Raw genomic sequence first — 26,492 nt, forward strand, 5'->3', positions numbered from 1 at the left:
ATGCTGTGATGGTTTCAGGTGAGCAGCAAGGGGACTCAGCTATACCTATACAGATACCCATTCTCCCCCAGATCCCCCTCCCGTCCAGGCTGCCACAGAACATTGAGCAGAGATCCCTGTGCTGTACAGTAGGCCCTTGTTGGTTATCCATTTAAATATAGCAGTTGCAGTGGCATTTTTAATTTGCTTGTTGGAGTAAGTAGTTCAGTGACATGTTTTAAAAGTCAAAAAAATATTAAAAAATATTAACCAGTGAAGGGACTAACTCTTACCCAAAGTCTTAGTTTTGTTCAGTTCCCCTGCTCAAAGACAACCCTTGTTTCAGTTTTATTGTGTCTTTGAGTCTCTTAATCATAGATAAACAAATAGGAATACATTAAAGGGAGAATTCCCTTCCTTCACAATAGATTGTGTGCTATTTATACTTTCTTTTCTTTTAAGAAGACTTCCCTGTTTTTATAGCTATTTAATATCCTGCCAGAAGGGATGTTACATGGTTTATGGAACTAGTCCCTGGTCATTTAGGTGCTTTCCGACTTTACAGATACTGCCAGCAGAGACTAACTCTTGACCTTTGACAGTTCATACACACACAGATTTGCCTCTGGGTAAATTCCCAGGGTGGAATTGCTGGATCAGTTTTGCCAGATACTTGCCAGATGAATGCAACCAAATGTTGCATTTCCCCTATTTTGAGTGAAGGTGAATATCTTTCTTTCATTTAAAAAAAAAAAATTCGTTTATTTTTGGCTGTCCTGGATCTTTGTTGCCGCTCTTGGCCTTTCCCTAGTTGCGGCGAGTGGAGGCCACTCTCTAATTGTGGTGTGTTTCTCTAGTTGCATAGCATGGGCTTAGTTGCCCCTAGGCATGTGGTATCTTCCCAGACCAGGGATCAAAGCCAGGTCCCCTGCATTGGCAGGTGGATTCTTAACCACTGGACCACTGGGGAAGTCCTGAATCTTTTTTTGTATGTTTAAGAGCCTTGAATTTTCACTTTCTGGTGAGCACTCTGTTCACATGCTTTGCCCATTTTCCACTTGGGGGTTGGTCCTTTTCTTACTGATTTCCTTAACTCGTTGTCTGTGATACAAGAGCAAATATTCTCCCCCATTCTGTCACTTGTCTTACGGTGTTTCTTTCTGTTTGTTTGCTTTGGTCGTGTGGAAGTTTTTGGTTAAATATCTTGGTTGAACCCATTAATCTTAGTTCCTATGGTCTCTGAACTTTGAATGATAGGTTATTCTCACTCTAGGACTATGGGCTCAGTCTCCCATGCTGCTGTGTGACTTTTTAATGCGGTATAAGTGTTTTATAATGTTGTGTTAGTTTCTGCTATACAAGAGCTTTTTCTGGGTCAAAACTTAAGTTCTTTACTGAAAATAACAGGTTTACATACTTCAATAGACAAAGAAACATGTTTTTTTATGAGCTTTTGCTTAATCACCTTGTTTCTTTGCATAATTCTGTGATGGTACAAAAACATCAAAATAATGATGGCATAAAAATAGTTATTTTGGAGTATGGGGCATCTGTTGTATTTATCTATTTAAAGTTCTAGATGATTCTTATTTATTGAGGTAGCATCAGTTTTGAGAGACATGACCGATATGTCTAGTGCATATGTATGTATATAAGTAGCCCCAGGGTTGCCAATATAAAACTGGAATTTAGTGGTTTATCCGTCTAGTCAAGGCTATGGTTTTTCCAGTGGTCATGTATGGATGTGAGAGCTGGGACTATAAAGAAGGCTGAGCGCTAAAGAATTGATGCTTTTGAACTGTTGTGTTGGAGAAGACTCTTGAGAGTCCCTTGGACTGCAAGGAGATCCAACCAGTCCATCCTAAAGGAGATCAGTCCTGGGTGTTCATTGGAAGGACTGATGTTGAAGCTGAAACTCCAGTACTTTGGCCACCTGATGCGAAGAGCTGACTCATTTGAAAAGACCCTGACGCTGGGAAAGATTGAGGGCAGGAGGAGAAGGGGACGACAGAGGATGAGATGGTTGGTTGGCATTACCAACTCGATGGACATGGGTTTGAGTAAACTCCGGGAGTTGGTGATGGACAGGGCGGCCTGGCGTGCTGCGGTTCATGGGGTCGCAAAGAGTCAGACATGACTGAGGAACTGAACTGAACTCCTAAATATGTTCAAGAGAAATTTAGAGACAGGTACAGTATTACCTAATAAAAATGAAATATAGGGAAGAATAAACCAGAACGTCACTATGGCAACATTTTGGTTTATTTTTGTTACACTCACCACTTCCCACCACTAGCCTTGCTAGATTCTTCTTTCTGTAAGACCACAACCCCCGGGCGTGCCCCGCCTCACCCTGCCAGGAGCTTTCCCCAGTTCCTCCTGTCACTCCTGCTATACTTGAACTCTTGGTGGGGGGTGATCAGTACTTCCCCATGTGGCCCTGCACAGGGCCTTGTCATAGCAGGCCACCAAGATTTGTTGAAAGAGCTCTTGGGTGGTAATTTTTCCCTTCTTTTTTTTTTCATGTGAAAGAGAGAGAGCGGTGGTACGATCCCCTCATTCATGAACACAATCCCAACAAAAGAAACTCCCCCAACTCTGATCCGCACCAACAAATTCACCGAGGGGTTTCAGAACATCGTGGATGCCTACGGGGTTGGGAGCTACCAAGAAGTGAACCCAGGTTGGAAGCCTGAATTTGCCCGTCTTTGTATTTTATACATTCTATACATCACTGTTGCTTTTTTCCCCCTATAAGAATGTAATAGATATTTGGAAAAATAGGCTCACTAGTAACTGTTTTGTTATTTAGTATAAGCTGTTTTATTTTTGAATGTACTTGGCAGCATGTGGAATCATACTTCCCCCACCCAGGGATTGAACCCGTGCCCCTGCATTAGAAGCATGCAGTCTTAATCACTGGACCACCAGGGAAGTCCCTGAAGTGTTCTTTTTAACCTGTCAATTCTCTCCTGAAAATTTGTGAGAAAGTCAAGATCATTATATGGGGTCGTGTTTGCATTAACTAGAAATTTCTGCCTCTGCTGCCAATCAGAAATCTCTTGCATTTCTTGCAGCTCTCTTCACCATCATCACTTTCCCCTTTTTATTTGCCGTGATGTTTGGAGACTTTGGACATGGTTTTGTGATGTTCTTATTTGCCCTCCTGTTGGTGTTAAACGAAAATCATCCCAGACTAAATCAGTCACAAGAGGTAAAAACATAAACCCTCCAGCTCATTATCTCCAGTGAGGTAGCATTAGTAGTGATTACCTTCTGTTTGACTAGAAAAAGACGTTTAAAAATGTTTCATTTTTGGCGATAACTGTAACCCACCTGACAGACCTAGGTGGGGTGGGTCTTCATTCTTGTGTGATGGGAAGTTCCGTGCCATGAACTTGATTTTTATATATATATATATTTAAAGTGTTTATTTATTTGGCTGTGCTGGATCTTAGTTGCAGCATGTGGGATCTTTAGTTGCAGCATGCAGACTCTTAGTTGCAGCATGTGGGATCTAGTTCCCTGACCAGGGATCAAACCCGGGTCCCCTGCATTGAGAGTGCAAAGTCTTAGCCACTGGACTGCCACGGAAGTCCCCATGGGCTTGATTGTGAGCAGCATGGAGAGGAGCAGTTAAGAATGTGCCCAGACTAACTCGATCACTTCAGCTCCTGTTCCCCATGGTGCTGTCTCACTCACCACACTTCGCTCCCCACAGATCATGCGGATGTTCTTCAATGGTCGCTATATCCTCCTGCTGATGGGGCTGTTCTCCGTGTACACGGGCCTCATCTACAACGACTGCTTTTCCAAGTCAGTCAACCTCTTTGGCTCCAGGTGGAACGTGTCTGCCATGTACAGCTCCAGCCACAGCCCAGAGGAGCAGAAGAAGATGGTGCTTTGGAAGTGAGTGTCTGCCCGGCTGCCAGATGGCGTCTGAGGTGGAGCGCGTCACTCCGAGGCCCCCCCATCACAGGAGGCCCTCACCCTTCTCTTGTGTTACAGCGACAGCATCGTCAGGCACCACAGCGTGTTGCAGTTGGATCCCAGTGTTCCCGGAGTGTTCCGAGGCCCTTACCCTTTTGGCATTGATCCCGTGAGTATACTCCTCCCCGTACTATCTCGAGTTTCTCACTAGTACCGCCTAATTTTTCAATGAAAGATGTTTTTAGTTTTGACCACTCCATGTGGCCTGTTCCCTTAGGAACTAAGGTCAGGGCCTTAGTTCCCTGACCAGGGATGCAGCACTTGCCCTTAGCAGTAGGACCTCAGAGTCCTGATCATTGGACCACCAGGAATTCCCAGGATCACCTACCTTTAACTGTCACAGAGGTTTCACAGACTGTTTGCGCAGTTCAGGTGGTTTTACCCGAGGGGTTGGTTCTCGGGGGGTTTCTGCCTGGACGACAGAGGCTCACTGTGTATTCCGAGTCAGGCTGGTGTGCAGATGAAGCTGACAGTCCGTTTGAGAAGCCAGGATCAGTGCCTGAGTACAGGTCCACAGAGAGCTGGGGTCACTGTCTGTCCTACTTCCTGACCCCCTTTATTCTAGTGAAAAGTGCCATGAAACATGTGCTGCTTCTTCCGTTTCTTCTTTGTGCACATTAATTGTTTTTTTATCTTTGGTTTTAGAAATAGTGTGGAATTTTAGAATGGGAAAGGGAGCTTAAGCTTATCATGGTGCTTATTGAGGTGGTTGTTTGAAAGGGGAAAGGTGTGGGGAGAAGGAAAGAGAGGCAGTGCTCTGGGGCTGGGGCTGTCCGCACCTACCCGCCCCGCCTTGGGGCTTTCAGGCGGCTGGCTTATGAGGCCCAGGCAGCGTCTCGAGACTCAGGGTTCTTCTTGAGGAATCTCAGCCTTAGAAGAGTTTAGAAACTACCTCAAGGGACTTTGTTGGTGGTCCAGTGTCTCAGACTCTGCCATCCTGGTACAGGGGACCTGGGTTCAATCCCTGATCAGGGAACTAGATCTCACATGCCACAACTAAGAGTTCACAAGCCACAAGTAAAGATCCTGCATACTGCAGCTAAAACTGGTCTCAGCCAAATAAATAAAGCTATGTCAAAATTGGTTTGGAGGGAGGTGATACAGTAATGAAAAAAACTCACTGACAGAAGTCTATCATCCCTTAATCTGAGCTCTCCAAGGTAAGCTCTCTTCTAATTGTTTGTTCTTGTCTCTAAACATAATTTATATAATTGAATATTGTTGCCTCAGGTCTTAATATGATAGGAAACTTGAAGAAGCTTGACCACGGTTTTCTTCAGGAATAGCGCTTTCATCCTAAGGCAGTTGAAGGAAGCTAAGGTTTTCTTTTTTGGTGTTTTGTTTTGTCTTTAGATTTGGAACTTGGCCACGAATCGTCTCACTTTTCTAAACTCTTTCAAAATGAAGATGTCTGTGATTTTAGGGATTACTCACATGACTTTCGGAGTCATTCTGGGAATATTTAACCACTTGTAAGTACAGATTTTTTTTTAAACCAATATTTATAAGCCAGGTTTTTGGTATTAATATTTCTTAAATTTTGCTTGATGATAGACTGCCTAGATCTTAAAGGCAGCCAGTATGGGGGTATGTTGTATTCATATGATCCTGTTTTGATGATCAGTTTTTTGGCATCTTCTTTGATTCAGCAAATATTTGTTGAGTGTAGAGAATGTGCCTGGCACTGTTAGGGGTTGAACAGTGAGATCAGAAAAAAGTTTTCACCCTCATGGAGTTTTATGTTCAGGTGAGGTAGACATGCAGCATGTTCATTCACCTTTATTTCCAGAGGTGATTTTTGTCATATTTCTTTTTTATTTTACAAATCAAAAACTTTTGGTTTGTTTCTTACAGCTGGAATATTAGGAGTAAGAGTTGATGTCTTTTTTTTTTTTCTAATTGATAGGGAAATACTAGTCTTTTCTCTTGTCCTCACATCTTTTTGTGATTGTATCTGGATCATAACACAGATGATATGATTCTGAGATAGCCTTTGTCACGGAGAATTTAAGGTTAATTTACTCTTTACTTTTTATCTTAGTCCAGCTGCTTGTTGCCGCTAAGACCCTATGTAGCCAGATAAATAAATGTTAAAACATTTGTTCATGGGTTAATCAGTTTTGGTTTTTGCCGTAGGCATTTCAGGAAGAAGTTCAATATTTATCTGGTTTCCATACCAGAACTGCTGTTCATGCTCTGCATCTTTGGATACCTTATATTTATGATCATCTATAAGTGGCTGGTTTTTTCAGCTGAAACCTCCAGAACTGCTCCTAGCATTCTGATTGAATTTATCAGCATGTTTTTATTCCTGGCTAGTGACACAAGTGGTTTTTACCCAGGGCAGGTAAACAATCTTGTTTTTTTCCTTCCCCCATTCTTAGGGATTCAAAGGAAGTCCTCATGAGAGCCTTTTTGTTTCCATCAGTAGAATGATTAAGGGTGCTTCCCAAGGCCTCCCTGGCACTGAGGGGCTTTCTGTTTCTCTCTGTTATCATAGAGGGGTGTCATTCTGCCGTGAGTGCTATCTCCGGGGCTCTGGTCAGACTAATCCAAACTTGCTGCCACTCCTTAGCTGTCAGAAGTGGTGGGGAAAGAATGTGTTACTGGAGGGTTTCCGAGTACTGCTCATCTATCTGTCTTGCCAGTTTTTTTCTTTTTAAATTTTATTTATTTATTTATATTTAAATAATACCACTGAGTCACCAGGGGAAGCCCCTCTGGTTTCTTTAAAATCAATCTCTGACTCAGCCAGGCTTTCAGAGAACTGGCCCTTGGACCATGGCCCAAGGTCTTCTCCAGAACTGACTTTTCTATATAGATGCACATTTGTGTGATGCCACCCATATCAGCTATGAGTTTAAGAAACAGAAGGTGAAGACCCTCTGACAAATATGATTTAGCTTGCATTTACTATATGTTCATTGCTAATAGACATTCTACCTGATTGTCACTAGTGTCAGTGTACCGGTGACCCTGTGGGTACGTCTTTGCGTCTCATCCGGCCCCTCCCCGTCTGTCCCAACAGGAGCACATCCAGAGGCTGCTGCTGGCCATCACGGTGTTGTCAGTTCCCGTGCTTTTCTTGGGAAAACCACTCTTCCTGCTGTGGCTGCACAAGGGGCGCAATTGTCTCGGGGTCAGCAGGGTAAGTGTGAGTTCGGATGCACATTTGCAGATGGTGAGCAAAGTCTGTTTTTAGCTGTGAAAAGTTTTGTAAGGAAAATACCTTCCGGACATTCCAGCGGCTGAGACTCCATGCTTCCTCTGCGGCGGGCATTAGTTCAATCCCCAATCGGGGAACTAAGGTCCTGCTTGCTGTGCAGTACAGCCAAAGAAAGAAAGAAATAGATTGGGAAAAAAACAAAACACCTTCTGTGGGATCCAGGCTCTGATTTAAAAGCTACAGCTTCACTCACTGAGCACTCTGGTGTTGGTTGTTCTGCAGAGGTGTGGTGTCAGGAACCTCTACATCTGGGCATGGGAAACTGCCCCCCGTTAATGAACCCCAAACCTATCAGGAGGCTGAGCTGAAATCTTTCAGTGATGCTGGTCCTAACTGAAGTGTTTTTGTTCCTTATTCTTGCCTCTTCATTTTTTAAGGTGCTTTTTTAATTTAAGTAACATAATTAAAGAAAATTTGGGAAATACAGAAAATAGTGCCTTGAAGTTTTCCTATACAGTTGTAAACAGTGTTAACCATTTGTTGAGTTTCTTTTCAGACTGTTTTCTTGTTTGTCTAGTTTCTCTTTTTGTTTCTTTTTTTAAAAAATTCTGGGGCTGGGGTGGGGGAAATATTGTGGTAAAATGTACGTGATGTCAATTTTCCATCTTACCGGTTTTAGGTGCACGGTTCAGTGTACATCTAAAGTACACATAGGCATTAAGTATTTCACACTGTGCATCCAACCTCCCACCGTCTCCAGAACTCTTCCATCTTCCTAAACTGAGACTTCATATCCATTAACACTAGCTCCCCATTTCTTCTCGCCCCAGCCCTTGGCAACTGCCCTTCTACTTTATGTGTGTACGAATTTGACTGCTTTAGGTATCTCATACAAGTGGAATCAGGTAATATTCTCCTTTTATGACTGACTTAATTTATTTAGCATAATGTCCTCAAGATTCATCTATGTTGTAACCTGTGTCTGAATTTCCTTCCTGGGAATTCCCTGGTGGTCCAGCAGTTGGGACTGTGTGTGCTCACTGCCGAGACTTGCCTGGGTACAATCCCTGGTTGAGGAACTAAGATGCTACAAGCTATATGGTGCCAAAATATAAAAAAGGAAGAAAAAGAATTTCCTTCCTTTTTTTCCCCCCACTTTTTGACTGCACTCCATAGTATGTGGGATCTTTGTTCCATGACTAGGGATTGAACCTGTACCCCTTGCATTGGAAGATGGAGTCTTAACCACCAGACCACCACGGAGGTCCCTTCCTTCCTTTTTAAGGCTGAATAATATTCCATTGTGTGGATAGACTACATTTTGCTTCTCAGTTCATCCATGAATGGGCACTTGGGTTGTTTTCACCTTTAAGCTGCTGTGAACAATGCTGCTCTGAACATGGATATATAAATACCTATTGGAGTCTTCAGCTTTCAGTTCTTTTGGGTATATACTAGAAATGATCGTTCTTTGTTTGATATTTTGGGGAGCCACTGAACTATTCCACAGTGGCTACACCATTTTACGTTCCCATCAGCAATGCACAAGAGTTCTTCCACACCCTGATCAACACTTACTTATTCTCTGCTTTTTTTTACAACAGCCATCCTAGTAGGTATAATATGCTTATTTTCTTTTAAAGGGCTTTTTAGTCCTGAAGAGCTGAATCTTTAACAGAATTGAAGGGGTTCTGACTTTGATGTTGTCACAACCTTGTGATTTTAAAGGCACTGACTCTGTTTTCTTTGGGTTGTTTTTAGAGTGGCTACACACTTGTAAGGAAAGATAGCGAGGAGGAAATTTCTTTGCTGGGAGGCCAAGACATAGAAGAGGGGAACAACCAAATGGAAGATGGATGCAGAGAAGTGATGTGTGAAGAGGTAACCTTTTCAGTTACTGTTGATGTGAGGAGCCAGATTTGCACAGAGATGATCGTCACAACGAGAGTGCTAAGAATCACCTTTTTTTAAAAATTAATTTTAACTGGAGTCTAGTTGACTTACTGTGTTAATTTCAGGTGTACAGCAAAGTGAATCAGTTTTACGTACATGTATCAGTTCAGTTCAGTCACTCAGTCGTGTCTGACTCTGCGACCTCATGGACTGCAGCTCACCAGGCCTCCCTGTCCATCACCAACTCCTGGAGTTGCTCAAACTCGTGTCCATCGAGTCGGTGATGCCATCCAACCTCTCGTCCTCTGTTGTCCCCTTCTCATCCTGCCTTCAACCTTTCCTAGCATCAGGGTCTTTTCCAGTGAGTCAGCTCTTTGCATCAGGTGGCCAAAGTATTGGAGTTTCAGCTTCAGCATCAGTCTTTCCAGTGAATATTCAAGACTGATTTCCTTTAGGATTGACTGGTTTGATCTCCTTGCAGTCCAAGGACTCTCAAGAGTCTTCTCAAAAACCACAGTTCAAAAGCATCAGTTCTTGGGTTTATATATGTGTCTATGTGTGTGTGTATATATATATATATATAAGCTTTCTTTGTATATGTCCATTTAGATTCTTTTCCCATATAGGTCATCACAGAGTACTGAGTCGAGTTCCCTGTGGTATACGGGAGGTCCTTATTAGTCGTCTGTTTTGTATATAGTAGTGTGTATGTGTCAATCCCAGTATCCCAGTTTATCCCTTCCCCCACTGTCCCTGGGTAACCATACATTTGTTTTCTGTATCTGTGACTCTGTTTCTGTTCATTGATAGCAATCATCTTAAACATCAAAACTCAAAGCAAAACAACCGTTCCTCAAAGCTTTCCAAATACTATTCTCTTCATAGAATTGTCATCATAAGGATTTGGGGTTAACATTTAATGGTTCTCAGTCTTACAATGGGATTTATAGCATTAACATCACAAGTTGTGATATTAAATGATTTAAGGTGTTGTGAACATTGCTTTCAGAAGATTCTCATCTCCATGAGAACTTCTCCATAGTTGTAAGAAAGAGACCCTGTTCACTGGCTTCGGGGGAGTCTGCTGGCTCAAATCAGGACGAGGGGAGAGTGGGCCTCAGGCTGGTGAGGCTCTGCTTGGGTTTTCTTCACAAGTTTGCTTCACATTCTGAAGCCAGTTGGCCCCACGGTGTTGGAACTGGAGCCACAGTGAGCACTGAGCCCATTTTCTTCAGTCTTTCAATCAGAGAAAAACACTGTTACCTGCTTGTTACCATGAGGAAGAAGCCCAAGGAAGTGCTGTGATCGGCCTGGCTGGCGTCACTCACCATCCCCAGACCAGTGACTGCTTTAGTTGTCTGCACGGGCTGCCACAACCTCACACTCGGAGGCTTAAACTGAAGAAATTTATTTCTCACGGTTTTGGAGGCCAGATGTCCAAGGTCAGGGTGTTGGCAGAGTCAGTTTCTCTGGGGGCTGCTCTCTGTGACTGTGTCCCAACACGGCCTTACTGCTGTGCGTGCATCTCTTGTTGTCTCCTAAGACATCAGTCCTACTGGATCAGGCCCCAACCTTATGACCTCATTTAACCCTAATTACCTCCTTAAAGGCCCCATCTCCAAACATACTCATGTTTGGGATTAGGGCTTCAATGTACAACTTTTGGAGGGGACATATTTTAGCTGATAATGACTGGCTATGGATCCAGGGTGAGATGGGAGAAGAAGCATTTCCTCCCAAGGAAGGGAAGCACAGTCCTGGTGGACAGAACCAGCATGTCTGCTGCTCTTGTCTACTTTAGTTTCTTGGAAAATTTTTTGGCTGTTCAATGAGGACGAAAAAGATTTCTTACAGTCAGCCTTTTGTAATTATTATGTAATTTAGTGCTTTAATTTGAGACAATTAATAATTAACTTTCTAAGGTCATAAAAAAACAAAAAGCAGACCTAGAAGAATGTGAGAGGCATCTTGCCCAGTGTTCTACAGTCTTTTCACTTTTAGGGACTCTCTTTATAATTTCTTGTTCTCAGACTCATATTAAGATGCTCTTATCCATTAAACACATGTACATTCACAGTCTTCTAATCTTGTGGTTGGTGGATGTCTGGATTTTCATGGTACGTTTTATAATTACTAAGAGTAGCTCAAGAACCTCATTGGGCTGTCTGAGGGCCATGGCGGTTGTGGCATCAGAGTTCCAGTCCAGCACCCTCAGTTTACCTGTGGGGTCACATTCTGGGGACAGGGGAGTGGGAGCTCCGTAGATCGAAAGCTGGGTAGTGGCAGAGCTGTGAGCAGAACTCAGATCTCATGAGTCCCTGTCCCTCACGCTGCAGCACGTCCTCAGCAGCATTCCAGAAGCCAGTCCTGTCACTGTCATGCATGTCATGTACAGAATCTAACCCAGCTTGTGTCATCTCTTGTAGTTTGATTTTGGAGAAATATTAATGACCCAAATAATTCATTCCATTGAGTACTGTCTGGGATGCATCTCCAACACTGCTTCGTACCTGAGGCTCTGGGCACTCAGTTTGGCTCACGCACGTAAGTTTCTGCTTCGACCTGCAGTTCCCAAGCTCGGCCAAGACACCCCTCAGCACCTCAGTTAACTCATGGGGGCACTGTGGGACACTAAAAATTTTTGATGGGAAGGGCACCGTCTACGATACTGTGTGAATGGGGACGGTTAGGTTGTTTGGACTTGGCTACACTGCCCTGGGCTCCTGGGTATTTCTTTTGACTTCAGGGTGCTGTGGAAAAAAATCACTGGGACACGAGTTGTTTTGAGAACTGAGAAGGCTTAGGAACTTCTGGCATAAGCATTTTACTCCCTCTGCTCTGACCATTATTGTTTTTGTTTTTACTGTTATTTTAATTCAGCCCTGCCTCACCAAGTGTGACGGTCTAGTTATGTCAAGCTAGTCCTGAAACAATGCTGATGAATAGTTTTTGATTACAGGCAGTCCTCCTTTTGCATGCTCTGGTGATGCATGGATTTCAGTTACCTCCATTTACTTAAGTCTCACCAGCCGCCGAAAAACACGATTGAAATTTCAGTTTCTACAATAAAATCTGAGTATATGGGTACAAAGCGCAGGCTTCACTGCTGGCCTTTTAGCCTACAAGTCACTACGTAAATAATACACATGCACATCATGACCAGAAACCAGTGACATCACTTTTTCAGAGCCCATTGTGATTGGTCCCTGTGTTTTTTCACTTTCTTATGCATTTATAAACAAGAATAAGAGTGTTTTCATGTTTTGATAATTTTGAAAGGTCCCAGAACAACTGTCATTTTCCCCATTGGTCCCTGAACCTGCTGCTCAGTTCGTGCCCAGACAGCAAAGCGCATGGTGGTGTTGCCTCCTTGTGGGCCAGTGGTAAACTTACCTGGCATTTAAAAATGGATCACTGAACTGAGGGAATTGGCCAACAGAGATGAAAAAATGCACCAGAGAAACAAACAATGATATGTTGGAAGTGAAATGCAAACGGAATGTAACAGGAGTTTAGGAGAAAGAGCTGACGTGGGGGTGGTGACTGCTGCTGTGAAATTTGCAGCCAGAGGAACTTAGTAACGTACGGAAGATGCTGGTGTCCCGGAAGTGATGCCGCAGAAGCTCTAGGAGGTATTTCAGGACTTGGAAGGTGCAAAGCACGCTGTAGATGTTGGTCCAAACTTGGAAAAGAGTAGGACAGCACGCTAAGTATTAGGGAGAATGCTTGCTCTGTGTCCAGGTGCCTGGCTCTCCCAGGTCACATGAGAAGAAGGCTGTTCAAATCACCCTTGGTAAGTTCTTCTTACCAAAACCCCACAACAATTTAATACTCAGTGTTTCTAATGTTTAAAAGATAGATTCGCTCTTTTTCTTCCATTTCCTTATGCATTTATAACCAAGAATAAGAGAATGTTTTAATGATTTGACAGTAATTTTGAAAGGTCCCAGAACAACTGTCATTTTCCCCATTGACCATTAAGGATGCTTTCGCTGGTCACTGTTCTGCCCCTGCTCCATTGTGCAAAGACTATCTGTACTTGTGAAAATCACCAGGTGATAGAGGTGTTCTTTTGCTGGTTGGTACACTGATATTTTTATAAGCATAGCCACAAGTTGAGACTTTTCTGGTTGGAGGGGAAGCTGTGGTCCACCATCTTCTATTACAGAGGAGGAGACTAAGGCCCAGTGAGGTACGGTGCTGGCGCTGGATCACCCGCCTGATCAGTTAGTGGTGGCCGAGTCAGGACTGATGCCCAGCTTCCCACTGCCTGATCCAGGGCTGCACTGGGACTGAGCCAGCCAGACCCCATCTGGGTCAAGATCTCTCCTTGGCAGGCAGGCAGACCTCTGATTTCTCTGGAATGTCAGGTCATCCTCCACATTTGAGATGATCAAGTTGCTCATGTAATTTTTACATGAGGAGCAGATTATATCTTTTACGGGTGTGTATTTATTTTAGGGATAACAATTCAAAATTTCTCAGAAGGAAACTCAGTCTAGCTAGCTAATGGCAGTGACTCACTGAAGGTCTACAGAGGTTAACTCTGCAAAATGCTTCCCACGCAGAGTTGTCTGAGGTCCTGTGGGCCATGCTGATGCACGTCGGCCTCCGGGTAGACACAACCTACGGGGTCTTGGTGCTGCTCCCAGTGATCGCTCTCTTTGCAGTATTGACAATTTTCATCCTTTTGATCATGGAAGGGCTTTCTGCATTTCTTCATGCCATCCGCCTCCACTGGTGAGTTTGGAATTGAGCTTCGGAACTGTTACTTAAGACAGTAACACCCCCCCGATATATATACACATAGAACATTTCCAGTAATATGTATGTGTACATACATTATTTAGGCTAGTTCTTTCCTTCCCAGTATTGAGATCTGTATTCTGATCCTCCGAGTTAAAATTCTGTTTTGGTTCTGAGCTGTTGTCCCTGACATGTAAAAAGCAAGTTTATGCTTGATGAATAATTATGTGTATTTAATATTTTCAACTCACTTTGGGTCTGACAGTTTACTTTATCTCACTGTAAGCCATATTTCTTAATGTTTTACATTATATATCAGATTACTTGTCTGTGTGTCCAGTTAGAAGGAGAGAGAGGTTCCTAATTCTCGTGTGAATGTCCATAGAGTGGGAGGTAACATGAGGTGTCAGCATTTCCTTCATGAGAAAGCCAACAAAGGGTCAGTGTGTGCGTGTATTTTATCTCAGTAAAAGTGTTTGTGCCAAGAGCATATATGGAATGAAGCATGTTTGGAAGTACAGAAACTTTTTTAACTTAGTATATGTTTTAAGAAATGTAGGAAATGTTATTCAGAATCTTTCATTAATACTTTCTTTTTCTTTTTTTAGGGTAGAATTTCAGAACAAATTCTACATTGGTGCAGGCACCAAATTTGTTCCTTTCTCATTCAGATTACTTTCTTCGAAGTTCAGTGATGACCTGGCGTGATCATATTGCAGTATCCAACAAGCTTTCAGATTTAGGAGAATTATCATGTTGTAGAATTCCTTATGTTAAATTGATGATAGGAAAAATTCCATCTTCATTAATTGCCTTATGAGATAGCCAAATCTGTAAGATATACCTCTTCCTCATATGTTAAATATTTTGTAAACTTTCTCAATTTCAGATATATAAATTTCTTTCAGTTTTTATGATGAGCAAATGTAAGTTCATGCAAAAGTTATGTTATGGTTGTTTTTTAAAAATACAGGCGTGGGAGAGAGAAGCTAATTTTGAATGGCAAATTGAAAATAGTCTTAGATATTTGATTCCTTTTCATTTTATTAAAAAAAAAAAAAAGAAAAAAGCCAGACTTATTCTGTCACCTGAAGTTGTCAGATAATATTTTCCAACAGCTGAAGCTAAGTAGTTTAAAAAAAATTTAATGACGGATAACAGAAGATTCACATTTATTATATTTTGCTTAATTAAAAGTATACAAACTTTTTTATTGTATGCTATCTAGAATTACAAGTAGAATTGTTTCTACAGTTTTGTCTTGTTTTAATAATTGGAGAAAATGGGATAAAATAACATGCAACAAAATGGTTATCCCACTTGTATATTTTTTTAAAGCCTTTTATCCTGTTATCCTTACATAAAGCCAATTATGATAATTGTATATTTGAGAAGATAAACTGTGTACTGAGCCTTAAAATCCAGTGTGACTTTAGAAGACATAATATGGATATCTGAATTCAGTTGGCTGATGTTCCTGAACCAAAAAGGGTTTATACTAAGTGAAGAAGGAAAGGTAAAAAGTAGTATTTTGTATATTTTTATAATAAAATATAAATTAAGATATTTTACCATGAAGAGGTCACACCTGTCCTTCAGAACAGTATAATTATAATGTTCCACTTTCAGACTAATTCTAAATAAATGTCTGATAAAGGCCCTTAAGAGTTAAACTTTTAAAAGCTACTGAGATCAGTTGAAAACCAATTCTTACTAAGCCATTAATGTATAATCTTCAGTTTAAATTCATCTCTTCACTTGACATTTGAGTCAGTCCAGTTGAACATTTTTATCTGTCCTGTGTTCTTATAAGTTATGTTCATTTTTCATATTTTACTGTAATGGGTTTTAGATATTTATTTTCAAAAAGAAACCTGCAGTGTTTTCCCTTTCTTAACATTTTGAGTAATTCACATGAAGAGACCTGCTTATTTCCTTCACCCTGGCTGGTAGGAGAGAGTTTGGGACTTTCATTACAAGCTAAGATCATGGTCGCCCTGAATTTAAGTGTATCTTTTCAGGTGATTTCAAGGCCTGTTTGCTGAGGGGCATGAAGTGAACATCATGACATAATGGTGACTCTAACATTAAACCTTTTTAATTGTAGTCAAGATTACATGCTACTCCTCCATGAGATATTGTCCGTCATCTTAAAATATGATACAAAGTGATACTGATGAAACTTAAAAATGATTCTGCTCTCAATGTTAAATTTCCCCAGAAAGATAAAAGGTTAGACACTTCTGTTGGGTGAATACAAAATGTGGTTAATGCCTTGCAGGCTCAGACTTGTCTCTCACCACTTTACCTTTATCAGGGCATAGAAGAGAGAGTGAAGAGTCACTTTTCAGTTGAAACCTATGTAGTAGTTCTGTAGAATGTAACGATATTATTAAACACAAATTGTTAGTTCTAATTTTTGTGAAAGAACTCTCAAGAATTAGAGTTTGATGACATCTTGCAGGCTTCAGGGTAAATTTTCTTTCTTTATATAGTTACTGGTTCTAATGTCATGTTACCAGAGCTGTTGCTCTGTTTTGTTTGCAAGTGATTTGGTAGAAGTATTATGTATACGGTTGTTAAGATGTAACTTCGTTCCTGTGATAGCAAACTTCCAGAGGAAAAACCGTCAATTGTCTGGATGATGCCAAGTATCTGTTTATTTCACCAACTCGAAATGTCACTACTGCCACATTCTCTACTTTCCATTCAGCTGTTCATTCTAAAATAAAAATCCCAGGGATTTCTTCAGTAAAATAGAGGTTGATTTTGCCCTGCAAGGATGAAGAGGGTCCTTGTAGTGGTGTGATCGTGCTGAATCAAGGAGTGCAAAGAGGGTTTGTTGGAGGTCATGCTGAGCCTTGGACTGGCCATTCATCATAGGTAGGACTTTTAGGGGAGTCACCTTTCACTGAAAGCTCCTTGGTCCTCATTACGGAATGAGTATTTTACAACACTCTGATCTCAGTTTTCATTCTGCAGTAGTTAAGGCATAGATTGTGTATAGCATTAGGTAACTTTTATGTTTACAAATTAAAAATTCAGACACTCTAGGGCCTGATTCATTTTGGAAGAGAAATAACAACATCAACTGTTCCTCAGCCTGCATTTACAAACAACCTTATTAAATTTAAAGCCAGGTTTGCTTGCATGCCATCTGGTGTAACTAAGCAAGAAATCTTAGTTCAAGATGATGAAAATAAGACAGTTTGGAGTGATAATTTTTCAACACCCAGGCTGAACTTTGGTTTAGAATTTTAATACTTAGAACATTCCACTTGTTCCTTGATGTGAAAATCCAGTAAGAAGGCTAGCTAGATTCAGCCCAATTCTGAATCTAGGGGCTCAATTCTGTTAGGGGAAAGGACTGAACAAGTTAAAAAGATCCACAAATGCATGAGAGGACAAATTTGCATCTTCCTATCAGTATTCAACTTCCCTTTACTAATGGAAAATAAATATATTTTTGAGATGGCGGGTGTTTTGCTTTATTATGCTTTGGCTTGGCTACAAAGCCTTTGATCCTGTAGCCAGTTTCCCTTCTTGGGGCTCCCCCCTCCCTGACCCTGGTACACCGTAAGGAACTTGCCCCTTCTTGGAAGTCTTCGCTATGTGTTTGCTCTTCTGACGCCCATTGATCCAGAGCGACCGAGGGCTCAGACTGAAGTCCTTTTGCCTCGCGTCCAGTTTTCCCTCTACCACCTCCGAGATGCCGAGGCCAAACGTCTGTCACCTGTTTTGCCCGTTTTCTTGACAGTGCGGGCGGGACGTTCCCAGACAGGCTGGCGGTGGAAAAGCAGGAGGCCTTGCGCATCCAGCACCTACAAGGCTCCTGGCGCACTTACAGGCCTGCAGACCCTCGGCGGCTGAGACTGGCGCTGGCCCGTCTTTAAATCCCCTTGCATAAGGCCGCCCTGCTCACCTCGGTCCTCCCAGAAGGAAGGGGGCGCCCATCCGGGAGAAGAGCCCCGACCACCCTCCGCGCGCAGGCTGGGGCGCCCCGGCCCTTCCCCAGGGGCTCCGCGCCACCCTCCCGAGTCTCGGTTCGCGCTTCTGTGAGCTCTGGGCCCCGGTGCTGGCGCGCGCAGGGACTGCGGGGCCCGGGGCGATGCGTCCCCGCGCCAGCGGCGGCCGTTGCCGGGGCGCCCGTTGCTAAGGGCGCCGTTGCCACGGACGCCCGCCCGGCGCCCAGCTCGCTGAGCGCTGAGTTGTGGTCAGTCCTGCCCGGCCATGGACGACTTGCGAGTGCTGTGGATGCGCGACCGCGTGTACAACGCCTTCGGCATCACAGACCCTCAGCTCTTCGAGGAGCTGCTAAACCGCAACGACGGCGAGGCCGAGGAACTCATCCTGCACTTCCTCAACCAGACCAGCGACGAGGAGGGCGCCTCCACTCTCTTCTTCTACCGCAAGGTGGTACCCGAGGAGGTGGAGGTGGAGATCGGTGAGCCCCTCGGCCGCCTTCCCGCCGTGCACCCTTCGGCCCTGTTCGTTCCCACCACTCCGGCGAGGAAGGCAGATCCCCGTCCACCCGCCACTCCTGGCCTCCCGGGCAGTGCGCAAATGCTTATTGTCGCCCACCCTGTCCGGGCACAGTCCAGGCAGTAGGTGAGCCGGACAAGCCCACTTAGATAAGTAATCACGGCAAACACTTATCGCTGCATCAGTACCAGGTACATTTCCTAACATATGCGTGCGTGCTAAGTCGCTTCAGTCGTGCCCAGGCTCTTTGCGACCCCATGAACGGTAGCCCGCCAGGCTCCTCTGTCCATGGGCTTCTCCAGGCAAGAATACCGGAGTGGGTTGCCAGTGCCCTGCTCCAGATCTTCCCGACCCAGGGATTGCACCCGCGTCTCTTGTGTCTCCGGCATTGGCAGGAGCGTTCTTTACTACTAGCGCCACCTGGGAAGCCCCCGAACGCGTAAATCAACTATTAACCGTATGAAGTGGGTGTATTCAGTTCAGTTCAGTCCCTCAGTGATGTCCGACTCTTTGCGACCCCATGGACTGCAGAACGCCAGGCCTCCCTGTCCATCACCAACTCGCTGGAGTTTACTCAAGCTCATGTCCAGTGGCTGTATTATTATCCCATTTTACAGATAGGCAAGCCATGGCACATTGAAGGTCAACGAACTCATCCCCACAGGTCACATAATAAAGATTCGGAAAAATATGAGTCACTGTCCAATGGCATGCAGTAGATGGATAGAGAAGTGGCCCAGGGGCTGAGAGGGACACGTCACGCTTACTCTGCCAAATGAAGACAGGGTCCACCTTGGTGGAGAAGAGCACGCCTTCCTATCTTCCTAGGCTCCCGCCCGGCACTTGTAAAGTAACATCAAAACAAGGTGTTAAAATATTACAGCAGATGTAAACGTTTATGTTGAACAATTAAGCATTTCAAATAAAGATAGTAACAGTGACTGATGCCCAGAACTCTCCATGGAGGTGGCTGTTCCAGCCCACGGACATGGAGAGGGCTTAGGGGTGGGGACAGGGGGAGACAAGACAGAAGGCAGGGGACACTTAGAGAGGTGCTTGTTGGGAAGGAGGCTGAGAAACACACAGATTCTCTCCCAGCGGGAGTGTTGGCATCAGTGCAGTTATCATGGACTGCGTTTGTGTGATGTGTCTCATTAACCAAGGGCTTCCCCGGTGGCTCAGTGGTAAAAAATCTGTCTGCAAAGCAGGAGCCTCGAGAGATGCAGGTTTGATCCCTGGGTTGGGAAGATCCTCTGGAGAAGGAAACGGCAGCCCACTCTGGTATTCTTGCCTGGAGAATCCCATGGACAGAGGAGCCTGGTGGGCTACCGTCTATGGAATCGCAGAGTTGGACACGACTGAAGCGACTTAGTAGCACATACACACACGTCTCATTAACATCAATGTCAGCCTTGTGTGCTAGTTGTCACATCTTCAGGAGACTTTCTGGGTCCCCTACAGGGCCTTCCACTGGGTGGGAAGGCACAGTCACACAGAACTTTTTATTTTCTTAAAAGGTAGTAGTAGTCACATTCATATATTTTAATTATACCCTCTTCACACAAAATAATACACATACTCATTGTAGAAAATCCAAGCCCACAAATAAACAGCAATAACGAATTGTAAATGACACCCAGAGAGATGACTCTCATAGCATTTGGAATCTAACTTATTATCTGCCCCCTTCTTCCCTGATAGATGTTTGGATCTGGATGTTTCATTATAATAGGACCTCGAATTTAGACTCCTTCATTATCACCAAGTGAAATTATACATACAAAGATAAATGAACAGGATTGACTATTTCTCACGTACCACAAAGTTCAGTAACTTTGATTTTGTGTAGTTAAAAGATATATACAAACATTTTAAGTATACTCTCTCCATATATCCTTAGAATATATATATATGTGTGTGTGTGATATATATATATCCCAAGACCCTAAGAAATGGATGTGACTTATGCAACTTGGACTTCTTGTGACCTCTGAGGGCTTCTGTTCATAGTTTGGTGGCTGTCTGTTGTGCTGTATATACTCACACATGTTTAGCCCATTGCCTCCTGGCAAGATGTCCCTCTTCTATGCAGAAGCAGATTTTAGACTCACTTCAGAGGGTGCCCCTGTTTAATTCCTCCAAAGAGCGCTTGGAAATCCCCCAAGAGCTACGTCCGTTTCTGGTCTGTCTTTACAACCCGTGCCCCCTGCGCCAGTATTCTTCCCCTCCTTCTCTGGGTCTTCTCATTGTCATCACATGTTGAGAATGCAAATATATTCCCTGCTGAGGATGCTGTTCCGGGAAACTCAAAGTTACTGCTCCTGGAGACACCAGGATGGTATTGGATGTGGGTCCTGGGCAGAGGTGGGCTCTCCCCAGCTCAGGTCTCACACTGTCACTCCCGTTCTGCTCATTAAGCCTGCAGGCTCACAAAGACCCCTGGACAGTTTTATTGGATCCTTTATGGCAGTGGTCCTCAACCCCTGAGCCTGTTAGGGACCAGGCTGCACAGCAGGAGGTGAGCAGCGGGGTAGTGAGTGAATCTTCATCTGTATTTACAGCCGTTCCCCATCACTCACATGACTGCCTGAGCTCTGCTCCCTGTCAGATCAGTGACTGCATAATAAATGTAACTTGCTTGAATCATCCCATAACCAGCCCCCTCACCACATCTGTGGAAAAAATTGTCTTCTATGAAACCAGTCCCTGGTGCCAAAAAGGTTAGGGACCCCTGCTTTATGGAGTCAAAACTTCTCTCTGCTCTTAGTTAAAAATTATTTGGATGGAGACAAATAGATGCTGGTCGTGAGGAAAGAGGGGTGTCTAGACCAGCAGCATCTAGTTCATGATGCTGTTCTAATAGCTAAACATGTGTTGTTTCTTGAAATAACAAAATGGAATCATACTGTCCAGATCACTTAATAACTTGCTTGCATTTTTATGCAGTAATTTTTAGAAAAATTGCAAAGTTATGCAGTAATCTAAAAGTTGCTCAGTATTAAGTAATGAATAGTTCCAGCAAGTATTACTGGAAGATGTTCTCTTAAAAATTCATATAATGTAGAACTTAGAAACACAGAAAGTAAAAGAGAATTCTTCACTGCTCCCATTCCTGTGTTGTTGCCGTTTAGTTGCTCAGTCATGTCTGACTCTTTGCGATCCTATGGACTGTAGCCTGCCAGGCTCCGCTGTCCGTGGGATTTCCTAGGTAAGAATACTGGAGTGGGTTGCCATTTTCTTCTCCAGGGGATCTCCCGACCCAGAGACCAGACCCACATCTCCTGTTTGGCAGGTGGATTCTTTACCACTGAGCCACCTGGAAAGTGCCTCCCATTCCTTTAGGTGACCATTATTGGTAGTTTGCTGCACATCCTGCCAGGTCTTTTCTGAAATCAATTTATCTGTCTATATTCAACATCATTATCATCTTTATATATAATGGTATGTATATAATGATAAGGCTTCCTTGGTAGCTCAGCTGGTAGAGAATCCACCTGCCATACAGGAGGCCCCAGTTCAATTTCTGGGTCATGAAGATCTGCTGGAGAAGGGACAGGCTACCCACTCCAGTGTTCTTGGGCTTCCCTAGTGGCTCAGCTGGTAAAGAATCAGACTGCAATTCAAGAGACCTGGGTCTGATCCCTGGGTTGGGAAGATCCCCTGGAGCAATGATAACATATATTGTATAGAGAGAGCTCCTAAAATCATAAATAAGGTCATACTATATATAGTATTTTGTGAGTTATCCTCCATCAAAGATACATTGGAGAATTTTTCATGTCCATACCTATAGATCTATGTAACTTCAGAGTTGTACCGTATTTTATTTACCTATCCCCTAATGAATGAACATTTATCCTGCCACAGTATTTTATTTTACACACAATGACACAATGTGTCCTTTTGTACACTTTGTACACTTTCTTTATTAGAACTGGAGGTGTGGTGGGTGTGTGAATTTGTGGTTTGAATGGGTCCTGCCACACTGCTCTCCAGAAGGGCCCTGTCAGTCCACACCCAGCAAGGGTGATGGGGTGCCTGTTTGCCAACATCCTCACCAACACTGAGTATTATCATGAAAATTTTGACCAGTCCCCTAGATGAAAGGGGATTGGATGCATGTCCTCATTCTAATGTACATTTGTGTGATAATTAGTGGGGTTGAGCCTCTTTTTCGGTGTGTGTTGGTCACTTACATTTCTTTTGGGCTGCTTATAACGGTGTGATCATCCCGTGTAACCTTCATCTCCTAGAGAATTTGCACAGGCCTTCCTTTTGTGTCCCTTAAGGTTGTCTCCAGTAACTGGGATATTTCTATGGGATTGTGTGTTGGTTTGCAAACCGCCCCCATACACGGAGGGCAGAGAGAGACCAGAGAAAGAGGCAGCCACTCTGATCAATAGGTGTGATCTTGGGTGTGGCTGGGTGAGTTTACTGCCTGCTCACCAGCACGTAAGAGTTTATAGAGAGACCTTCCTGGGGTTCAGGCACCCACAGCGCCTTGAGGTTCCCACCACAGCTGATCTATCCAGGTGCATCCTTGAAGTGGCTCCCAGGGTGGGCATCCCCCGGACAGGGCAGGGGCGAACAGCTCCTGATTGCCTGAGGACAGCACTCAGGTTGAGCAGTGGTCCCTCCTCTTGGTGACCTCCTTCAACAGACCATAATAGGGTATGGTCTTCAAGAGATTCTATGGCCTTCAACAGACTCTCCTGGGGCCACAGTCCAACTCTCAGCACCAAGGAGAGTGGTGATTCTCCGGGGCTGGCACAGTGAAACAATTGCATTTTATTTTTCTTCTTTCGCTTTATGTGGCTGTAAAGATGATGACCTTCCTGGCCTGTTTGAAGAGGAAGAAGAGGAAGAAGAGACTGAGTTCCAAAAAGCGGAGTCGATAGATAGAGCATCAGGTATGGAATTGGGAGTGAGGGGAACTGGGGGCCATTCACCCGGAGGGAGAGGTCTGCTTGCCCAGACTAAAATCAGTCTCTGCTTTTTACTTATGTGAAGCTGAGACTTAGTAAGAAGTTTTATACAAGGAGAAAGTGTTGGGTGTTAATAGGTTCATTATTAGTTACCTGGGCCTGCTGTAACTAAGGACCACAGACTGGATCGCTTACAACAACAGCACAGCCTTCTTTCCCAGTTCTGGGGGCTAAAAGTTCAAGATCAAGGTGTGGCAGGACTGTGCCCCTTGACACAGGAGGACCCAGCCCCAAGTGCTAGTAGAGCCTGGATTGAAATCCTTCTCCAGACCATCATGTTGCCAGCAGAGCCAGACAACACATTTCCTCCCTGTTTCTCCCGTAACTCACCTTCCCTTACAATAGCAGAAGTTGTAGGTTAGACGTGGCACTTTACCAAGATACTGAGTGTTTGAAAGTCAGAGGGGAAGGACTTCCCTGGTTGTCCAGAGGCTAAGACTCTGAGCTTCCAATGCAGGGGGCCTGAGTTTGATCCCTGGTCGAGGAACTAGATCCCACTTGCTGCAACTAAAGTGCCTGCATGACACTTTGTGAAGATTGAGGATCCCGCATGCCACAGCTGAGGCCAAGTGCAGCCAAACAAATACACGCAAGTAAATATTAAAAAAGAAAACATCTCGGGCTTTCCTGGTGGTCCAGTGTTTAAGAATCCGCCTTGCAATGTAGGGAACATGGGTTTGATCCCTGGCCCAGGAAGATTCCACATGCTGTGGAACAACTAAGCCCATGTGCCACGACTACTAAGCCCACAGTCTAGAGTCCATGCTCCTCAACAAGAGAAGCCACCCCAGGGAGAAGCCTGCACACTAAAGAGTAGCCCCTGCTCACTGCAACTAGAGAAAGTGGTAGCAACAAAGGCCCACACAGTCAAAAGGAAAAACATCATTTAAAAAAAACCCTTAAAAATTAAAAATAAAGTCAGAGGAGAAAAAGGATTGGGGTGATGTGCAGTGTTTCCTATTGTCATCTTAATTTTTTCAGAACAATTTATTTTTAACCAAAACATAACCCCCTCTCTAGTGAAAATTAGGGGTGTTAGAGGAGAGGAATACAAGTATAGAAATACAGGCCCTCCATTCTTACTAAGATTTGTGTAGGCTGGGTTTTGATAAGACAGACAGTGGCCATGAGGGACACAGTAGTGTTTACTAATGGACTCCTGCTTTAGTACCAATAAATCTGTGATCAGGAAAGAATTGGGAGGGAAGAGGCTGCTTGGAGAGAAGGGTTAGGACAGTCTCCAACAGAGCAAATTAATATTCCTTCCAAGTGTATTTTTTTCTTTTCTTTTTATCGTGGTAAAACATATGCAACTTCAAGCAGCATTTTATCCACTTCAAAGCATATAGCTCTGTGTCATTGAGTGCACTTGGCAGTGTATTTTTTTTTAATCTTTTTTATTCTTTTGGCTGCACTGCATGGCATGTAGAAGCTTAGTTCCCCGATCAGAGATTGAACCCTCACCCCCTGCAATGGAAGCATGGAGTCTTATCCACTGCCTGGATCACCGGGGAAGCCCCTTGACAGTGTATTTTTGTCTGTGGGTGGTTGCTTTTGCTCTGATAATGCTAGTTCTCCCAGCTGTAGACTGTTTCCTCGGCTAGCCAGCATGCTCGACTCTTAGCCAACCTATAATCTAATCCTCCCAAATCTCACCCCAATAGATATTATTGTCCCATTTTTATGGATGAGAAAACCCACTGCAGAGAGGGTTCAGACCACACATGTTGATTTGTTCCAAAGCCTGGACTTTGTCAAGTGCCTTTTGGAGGAAGAGCCAAACAGTTTGAGAAAGCTGTCCCTTCTCTGTGGGCTTCATCAGAAACTCAGGTTGTGACTGGTAGGCTGTGAGGTTTTCAGACCCCATCAATAACAGTAGACTTGGGAGACATACATTCATTCTATTTACTTTTCTTTCCATCCTCCACCAGTTTCAAGTTTTATAGTGAAAAAGGAGTAGATACTAACATGTTAACTATAATCTCATCCCAAGGATAAAGCACCCCCCCCTTTAAGTAAAACTCTCAGAGAAGTCACTCATTGGACACTGTAGCTGAAACAAACTTGTACACTCACACACACAAATTAAAATTCCAACTGAGGACCAATCAAAACCACAACACATTTCTCCTAAGTAAGTGTGAGTCAAGGCTACAGTAGGATTCATTTGTAAAAAATGTACATCCAGCTATTTTTTAAATATAATTTTATTTTTTTATTTAGTAGTAGGGGTTGCTCTCTAGTTGTGGTGATCAGGCTTCTCATTGCAGTGGCTTCTCTTGGGAAAACAGGCACTAGGGCACATGAGCTTCAATAGCTGTGGCACTTAGGCTTAGTAACTGTGGCTCCTAGGCTCTGAGGCACGGGTTCAGTAGTTATGGGGCACAGGCTTGCTCCGTGGCTTGTGGGGTCTTCCTGGATCAGGTATCAGACCTGTGTCTCCTGTGTTGGCAGGCAGATTCTTTACCATTGAACCACCAGCGGGGCCCAATGCCCAGCTTTTTGATAGCATGCCCAGAGTGAAATATACTAACATCCAAGATGCAGGTCTGGTCTAGGTGACCAGAAACCTCATTTTCCAAGTATTTCATCTTGTGCATTGCATCATGTTTTGCAGCTAAGAATCTGCAGCTGAGAGTGTATTCTATACATCGTCCTCCCACCAGCCTTGAGGAGGAAGAGATGGACCTTGAGATTATAGAGAACCTCCCCGTCAAAGTACGTGTGGCTCTTTCTTCTCTTGGGCAGGGTAATGGGAATTTCATGTCCTCGGATGAGTCGGGGTAACTGACACATCTCATACAAAAAATGTGTCCTGTTGGACTTCCCTGATGGTCCAGGGGTTAAGACTCTGTGCTTCCAATGCAGGGATCTCAGGTTCGATCCCTGATTGGGGAACTAAGATCCCACGTGCCACACAGTGTGGCCAAAAAAGAAAAAACAGAAAAAATGTTAAGGAACATATTGTGTTGGCATAGAGATGACGGAATCCTATGTTGGGGGTCCCCAAGGTCCCCCGCAGATTAAAGGATCTGCCACAATGACTCACAGGACCCAGAAAATCTTTTGTAGTCATCAGTTCAGTTCAGTTTGTACTCATGGTTATAGTTTATTTCAGTGAAAGGATGCAGATTAAAGTGAACAGAGAACAAGGCATACAGGGCAGAGTCCAGGAGAAAAAAGAACAAGTTGTCCTTTCCAAATGGGGCTGCCAGGGCAGCATTCATTCATTCTTCTTCTTTTTTAAAAAA

The 26,492-nt window shown here is 43.8% G+C and overlaps 2 protein-coding genes and 1 non-coding gene across 5 annotated transcripts in view; all 3 read left to right on the top strand.

The window, feature by feature from the left end:
- The window catches only part of ATP6V0A2 (ATPase H+ transporting V0 subunit a2), a 40,460-nt gene extending 23,211 nt beyond the window's left edge, over positions 1-17,249 (top strand). For both annotated transcript variants that reach the window (XM_043442309.1, XM_043442318.1), the window contains 11 exons: positions 2,512-2,662; positions 3,057-3,193; positions 3,701-3,888; positions 3,988-4,078; positions 5,323-5,441; positions 6,106-6,316; positions 6,998-7,117; positions 8,897-9,016; positions 11,455-11,572; positions 13,597-13,768; positions 14,383-17,249. In XM_043442309.1, the coding sequence (XP_043298244.1) occupies positions 2,512-2,662; positions 3,057-3,193; positions 3,701-3,888; positions 3,988-4,078; positions 5,323-5,441; positions 6,106-6,316; positions 6,998-7,117; positions 8,897-9,016; positions 11,455-11,572; positions 13,597-13,768; positions 14,383-14,482 (1,527 nt within the window). In that variant the 3' untranslated portion in view covers positions 14,483-17,249. The remainder of the gene's footprint in view (positions 1-2,511; positions 2,663-3,056; positions 3,194-3,700; positions 3,889-3,987; positions 4,079-5,322; positions 5,442-6,105; positions 6,317-6,997; positions 7,118-8,896; positions 9,017-11,454; positions 11,573-13,596; positions 13,769-14,382) is intronic.
- Positions 17,250-18,004: 755 nt separating this feature from the next.
- Positions 18,005-26,492, top strand: part of DNAH10 (dynein axonemal heavy chain 10) — a 166,133-nt gene continuing 157,645 nt past the window's right edge. For both annotated transcript variants that reach the window (XM_043442362.1, XM_043442368.1), the window contains exons 1-3: positions 18,005-18,218; positions 23,080-23,166; positions 25,859-25,959. In XM_043442362.1, the coding sequence (XP_043298297.1) occupies positions 18,005-18,218; positions 23,080-23,166; positions 25,859-25,959 (402 nt within the window). The remainder of the gene's footprint in view (positions 18,219-23,079; positions 23,167-25,858; positions 25,960-26,492) is intronic.
- On the top strand, positions 26,067-26,139 carry TRNAG-UCC. The gene has a single exon. It is a non-coding gene; the product is annotated as a tRNA-Gly (tRNA).

Source organism: Cervus canadensis, chromosome 1 (assembly GCF_019320065.1).
Source record: "Cervus canadensis isolate Bull #8, Minnesota chromosome 1, ASM1932006v1, whole genome shotgun sequence".
In the NCBI taxonomy this organism is placed as follows: domain Eukaryota; kingdom Metazoa; phylum Chordata; class Mammalia; order Artiodactyla; family Cervidae; genus Cervus; species Cervus canadensis.